This window comes from Desmodus rotundus, chromosome 9 (assembly GCF_022682495.2).
Source record: "Desmodus rotundus isolate HL8 chromosome 9, HLdesRot8A.1, whole genome shotgun sequence".
In the NCBI taxonomy this organism is placed as follows: Eukaryota; Metazoa; Chordata; class Mammalia; order Chiroptera; family Phyllostomidae; genus Desmodus; species Desmodus rotundus.
In genome coordinates this window covers 105,462,783-105,469,065 of record NC_071395.1, presented here as the reverse complement: position 1 = coordinate 105,469,065, position 6,283 = coordinate 105,462,783, and the positions used below count along the sequence as shown (strand labels likewise).

General features: G+C 56.7%; 1 protein-coding gene across 1 annotated transcript; it reads left to right on the top strand.

Moving 5' to 3' along the window:
* Nucleotides 1–921: 921 nt before the first annotated feature.
* Nucleotides 922–5,260, top strand: LOC112298547 (keratin, type I cytoskeletal 14). The gene is made up of 8 exons (XM_024553485.4): nt 922–1,553; nt 2,620–2,702; nt 3,301–3,457; nt 3,622–3,783; nt 3,866–3,991; nt 4,084–4,304; nt 4,399–4,442; nt 4,988–5,260. Exons 1-8 carry the CDS (start codon nt 1,002–1,004, stop codon nt 5,080–5,082), a joined length of 1,440 nt encoding a protein of 479 aa, XP_024409253.2. The 5' UTR covers nt 922–1,001; the 3' UTR covers nt 5,083–5,260.
* The last annotated feature ends 1,023 nt before the right edge of the window (nt 5,261–6,283 follow it).

The following is a 6,283-nucleotide window of genomic DNA, read 5'->3' as shown; positions in this document are numbered from 1 at the left end:
TGGGCGTACAAAACCCTTGCACACACACTGCTGAGTTGGATGCTGGGAGCTAACTCTGCAGTAGGCAGGGTGGATGGGGTTTGCTCCCACTTTACAGATGAGCAAACTGAGGCTCAGAGATGTGTCAGATCCTGGGTCGCACAGGAGTGAATGGCAGGGCCAAGACTCCCTGGTGGCCTGCTCTCGCCTGGCGTCTCTGGCTGGGCCTGTGATGCCCCCAGCCTTTGGCCAGACTCAGCAGCCAGCGCCATGGGTGTCTCCACAGGAGTGTGGAGGCTCTTAGAGTTTTTCCCCGGGGTGGGGGGGAGCTGCCTGGGTTTCCCTTTCACGGGATCTCAGGGTGGAAGCCCGAGCCACGGGACTGGCTGGGCAAAGTTCAGGGATGTGGCAGGTCTTTAGTGAAGTCCAGCAGTTCAGACCTGGGAGTGCCCTGACTTCCCTGTCTCTTTCGGCAGTGCTCACATGGATGGCAATGCAAAGGGGGCATTTCTGTGCTTGATGTGACCTCGCTGTGCTGGCATTCCTCCAGGCAGGTGCCACCTTGAGTTGTGGGCTCCCTCTAAGAGGACTGAGTCTACGTAGCCAATGGGGAGCTCACAGGCACCCCGTTTATGGTGCAGAGGCCCTGCTCTCTGCCAGCCGGCTGAACCCGGCACGCGGGCTCCTGAGGGCCCTGGCTCCCATGGCCCGACGGGAAAGTGTAGCCCGCAGGCCCGCACCTTCTCCTGCGAACCACGCCCAGCGGGACAAGAAACCCTAAACACCACAAACAATGAGTTTCCAGTAAAATATGAAAGACATGACAAGGCAGAGGAGAGGAGGGTCTGGCTGGGAGCCGGCACTGGCCCGCGGGTGATGACAGCCAAGGAGAATGGGAAGTGCCAGACCCGCCCCCTACCCATGACTATAAAACACCTGCAACCTTTTCCAACTTACCTGAGCACCTTTCTCTTCCCTCTGCCAGCTCACTCGCTCGCTCACTCACCTCCCTCCTCGGCACTATGACCACCTGCAGCCGCCAGTTCACCTCCTCTGGCTCCATGAAGGGCTCCTGTGGCATTGGTGGGGGCTCCAGCCGCATGTCCTCTGTCCTGGCCGGAGGGTCATGCCGTGCCTCCAGCGGCTTCGGGGGCATGTCGATGTCCTCCCGCTACTCCTCTGGAGGCGCCTATGGGTTGGGGGGTGGCTATGGCGGTGGCTTCAGCAGTAGCAGCTTCGGTGGAGGCCTGGGAAGTGGTTTCGGTGGAGGATTTGGTGGTGTCCCTGGTGGTGGCTTTGGCAGTGGCTTTGGCGGTGGCTTTGGTGGTGGCTTTGGTGGTGGCTTTGGTGGTGGCTTTGGTGGTGGTGATGGTGGGCTCCTAGTGGGCAGTGAGAAGGTGACCATGCAGAACCTCAACGACCGCCTGGCCTCCTACCTGGACAAGGTGCGTGCCCTGGAGGAGGCCAACGCCGACCTGGAGGTCAAGATCCGAGACTGGTACCAGAGGCAGCGGCCCACTGAGACCAAGGACTACAGCCCCTACTTCAAGACCATCGAGGACCTGAGGAACAAGGTGGGTAAACCAGGTAGCTGGAGGTGTCATTCCAGCTACCTGACTCTGGAACAACAGATGCCTCAGGCCACTGGCACCTTTAGATTTCTAGGACAGATGCCTTCCTCTGGCTCTGGATGCCCCAAGCAGAACTGGGCAGTGGGAGGACGTTGTCCCTCCACCCCCTTGCTCATGCCCTCTTGGGCTCCAGATCCTTAGACCCTGAGAGGCCAGGAGTTCTCTCCCTTTCATTTTACAGAGGAAGAAGTTGTTGTTTTGAGTGGCTCTGTGACCTGCCCAGGGGCTCCCAGCTGAGGCTAGAACACTTGTGCTCCACCTGCCAGCCTAGGAGACAGCTACCTGCTCTCCAGCACAGGGGAGGAGCTAGGCTGTAACGGGACCAGGCTAGACACCCAGACCGTTCATTAGCTCATTAGTCTGGGCTGTGGCGGCTACCGCCCATGAGCCCTGGCACCCGTTGGCCCTCCCCACAGCCAGGCAGGCCCAGAAAACCCACAGAGATGACCGGTGGCAGCCAGCCCACATTAGGTGCCCCCGTGCCCCTGCAAGAAGGATCCTGGGGGGGTTTTGTCATCTGACTCCAGGCCCCTGTTCCCACATTACCCGAGAGGCCCTTCTTCTTTTCTGATACCCTGTGCTGCCTGGAGCTTTGGCGAAAGCTCCACCCGAGGTCCTGTGTTCTGGGGGGATGAAAAGGAATCTGTGCCTTCAGAGGGCTGGCAGGGCTGGCTTGCATGGGGACAGAACTTGGATGGAAAATTGGATCTCATCTGAGGGGGGTTAAAGCCCCAAGAGTTGTCTCAGGTTTTGTGGCAAGTCAGTGGTAACACCACGATCAGAACTCAAGAGCTTTTGATTCTAAGACCAGGGCTCTTTCTTACTCTCTCTGCTGACCATGAGTCAGCAAAGTCCTGGGTCACAGCTGGACGGCTGGAGGTTCCCCTTGAGGCTGCTGTGGAGACGGCTTGTGGGAGGAGGGTCCTCAGGCCGGAGTGTGGAGCCAGCCGCGGTGAAGCCCAGCCAGCAAGGTCCATTTGACCGACGACTTGTGCCCTTCCTGTTGCAGATCCTCACGGCCACCGTGGACAACGCTAATGTGGTCCTGCAGATTGACAATGCCCGCCTGGCTGCAGATGACTTCCGCACCAAGTGAGTTTGCAGTGGTGGCCCAGAGGGACCAGTCTCCCCAGGGCGGGGCATTTTTGGAGCAGTGTTCCTGAAACAGAGCTGACAAGCGTCAGGATGGCTGTGTGAAAACCCGTTAGGGTGCTTACAAAAATACCAGATTCTTGGGCCCCACCCTTGGAGTTCTGACTAGGTTATTTTAACAGGCTGCCTGGGCGAATCTGATCCACAGCCAGGTTTGGGAGCCACTGTTTTCGGGAGAGGCACTCCCCACTTCCCCATGGGCCCCCGAAGTTTGGGAGGTAGTCATATTTGGAGGCCTGTGTGCTATTGTTGACCGAAGCTAGAAGCATCTCCCTTCTCTGAATTCTGTAACATGATCAACTTGCCTTACTCCCTGCCACCTCCTACTCTACACCCCCCACTCTACACCCCCCCACCCCCAGGAATGTTCAGATGTGAGCGATCCATGGGTATTGTGCCCAACCATGCTGTTTTCGAGGCTGGCTCCCTCAAGCACACACGGGGTGCCAGCTATGGGAAGAAACTGCGGGGGAAGAGAACAAAGCCTCCAGTGTGGTCAGAATGGGTATCTCATTCCTTTCCTTTCGGATCCTTCCAGGTACGAGACGGAGCTGAACCTGCGCATGAGCGTGGAGGCCGACATCAATGGCCTGCGCAGGGTGCTGGACGAGCTGACCCTGGCCAGAGCCGACCTGGAGATGCAGATTGAGAGCCTGAAGGAGGAGCTGGCCTACCTGAGGAAGAACCATGAGGAGGTGAGAGCTGAATGGAAAAGCTGGCTTGGAAGATTAGCTGGGAGAAAAGAGATGGACTTGAGATGGTGGAGGTCAATGTTCAGGCCAGGAGTGCTGCTGATGGGGGAAGCCCAATTGGCTACCAAGGTGAGGCTCCCACTGTGGACTGTTCTGTGATTGTGCAGGAGATGAATTCCATGAGAGGCCAGGTGGGCGGAGATGTCAATGTGGAGATGGACGCCGCCCCCGGTGTGGACCTGAGCCGCGTCCTGAATGAGATGCGTGACCAGTACGAGAAGATAGCAGAGAAGAACCGCAAAGATGCCGAGGAATGGTTCTTCAGCAAGGTGGGTGCCATTCAGGTGGAAGGGACCCAGGCGATCTGCTTCCCAGGAGTTTCCAGGGTCAATGATGTTTTCTTTTCTGCAGACAGAGGAGCTGAACCGCGAGGTGGCCACCAACAGCGAGCTGGTGCAGAGCGGCAAGAGCGAGATCTCTGAGCTTCGGCGCACCGTGCAGAACCTGGAGATCGAATTGCAGTCCCAGCTCAGCATGGTAGGGGCGCTGTCGGCCCTGGGTGGGCCCAGGTCTGAGAGGGAGAGAATGACCAACTCAATGATCCCTAACCCTCTTTCTCTCCCTCACAGAAAGCATCCTTGGAGAACAGTCTAGAGGAAACCAAAGGCCGCTACTGCATGCAGCTGGCCCAGATCCAGGAGATGATCAGCAGCGTGGAGGAGCAGCTGGCCCAGCTGCGCTGCGACATGGAGCAGCAGAACCAGGAGTACAAGATCCTGCTGGACGTGAAGACACGGCTGGAGCAGGAGATCGCCACCTACCGCCGCCTGCTGGAGGGCGAGGACGCCCAGTGAGTGCCCCGCCCTCCCTTCCAGTCCACCCCCTCACCATTCACTCTCTGCCCCCCATGTGTTTAACGATCTTGCCCCTTTCTATCTTCACAGCCTCTCCTCCCAGTTCTCCTCCGGCTCTCAGTCGTCCAGAGATGGTAAGACCTTCCTCCCCGTCCAGCCTCAGGACCACCCCGGCCTCCCAGCAGGCCTAGGGTGCCGGGCAGGGGCTTCTTGAAGGTTGAGCTAGAGTTTTCTCACCCAGTGTCCCTTACAAACCATTTTCCAAACCCTCCTTCGGGCTAGGAGCTGGTGGCTTCCACTTCTTGCTTTTGTCACCCAGTGTCTGTGGCAGACCTCATGGTTCAGGGGGTCAGCACCATGGACAGGACCCCAGAGGGCTCTGCCGGCCACGGGCCGATCTGGGTCTATTTGGGTCACTCTGGACTAAACCAGGTCCATCTGGGTTCTTAGGAGGCTCAGGTCTGAGGACACAGACTCTGACTTGACCTTAGAGAGCCCTGATCAGAGAGAGAGGGGTGCTGATTGCAACAGTGCTGGCTCGAGAGCCACGAATGAAGAGAACCGGGAGAAAGGGCAGCAAGGGACAGTTCATCTAATTCCTCTCCACTCCTTGGCCTCCCCGCTTATTTCCTCACTGTGTGTTCACCGCTGCTGACACCTTCTCTCCCCTATCCCCCAGTGTCCTCCAGTCGCCAGATCCGCACCAAGGTCATGGATGTGCACGATGGCAAGGTGGTGTCCACCCACGAGCAAGTCATTCGCACCAAGAACTAAGGCTGCTTAGCATTGCTCAGGCCTAGGAAGCACCTCTCCACGCACTGGGGGATCTCACCGGGGGCCCCCTCTCACGCACCCCCTCCCCAAAAAGCAGTTCATACCTGAGCCCTGCCTGCCCCCCCTACTCCGACCCCGTCCTGGCATGCAATAAAGCTTCATTATCTGAGTTGTACAACTCCCGCCTCTGCCTGGTCATTGTCAGTAGTGGGGGTGGGGAGAATGCGGGGGAAGCGTCATTTTGAAACTCATCACAGCACCTGGCTATAGCCTCTGGGACTGGGAGAAAGGGCATGGGAGGGGACTGGGCTCTGATCCCAGCATGCCTTTCACCATCTCCAAAGATACAGACAGAATTAAGTGTGCACCAGGTCATGGATGTTGTCCCCCAGGGCGTGGAAGCACATGCATCTATTCACTCACTCATTCATTCATTTATTCACTCGTCCATTCATTCTCCAGATGTTATTGAGTCTCTTTCATGTGCCAGGCACTGTGCTAGGGATTATCATTAGGGATTTCTTTGAGAATATATTGAAGGTATAGATCTTCTCTTTTCATCTTCCAATAAGCATACACACATTTGGATAAAATTCCTGGGGTTTGTAGGTCCCTAAAGCTCTTCAGTGGAAGTCTGTGAACCTAGTAAGAACTCCTGCTTCCCTGAGAATTTTGTTTCCCTTCATCCCACCTGCTCTTGCCTTCAGAGCTGGGTCTAAATCCTGACTGCTTTCAGTTGACATAAAGCAGGTTGATCAGCATCTCCAAGCCTCAGTTTCTGCATCTGTAAAGTGGGCAGAATGGCAGCACGTTCCTTGTGGGCTTGTTGGGAGGATTTTCTGGAGGAATGCATGTGAGGGCACTAGCACAGTGCCTGGCGCAGTGCAGGCTCAGGGCAGGCGTTGTGAGCGACACTAGGTCCTCTCCCTCTTGTGTGCGGTGGCTCTGTGTCCATGAGAAGGCCATTTTTAGAGGCTTTGGGAACAGACTAAATGTTTTCTAACCCTGGCGCTGTTCTGCTTCCCCACTTATCCAGTAAGCATGAATTCTGCTTCTTGGTGTTGATATGAGAATCCAAGAAGTAAATACACATTGAGAGCCGGGGCTGTAGAAGCTTCCTCTAGTGGGGAGTGCCTTTCCCTCTCTTTGGGGGGCTGGAGAAGGAGGGGGAAGAGAAGGACTTCCCTTGAGTGAATAACGA

Coding starts and splice junctions, on each gene's coding strand:
- LOC112298547 (XM_024553485.4), top strand. CDS start 1,002: ATGACCACCTGCAGCCGCCAGTTCACCTCCTCTGGCTCCATGAAGGGC. Junction 4,305..4,398: donor CTGGAGGGCGAGGACGCCCA/GTGAGTGCCCCG, acceptor CTATCTTCACAG/CCTCTCCTCCCAGTTCTCCT. Junction 4,443..4,987: donor CTCTCAGTCGTCCAGAGATG/GTAAGACCTTCC, acceptor CCTATCCCCCAG/TGTCCTCCAGTCGCCAGATC.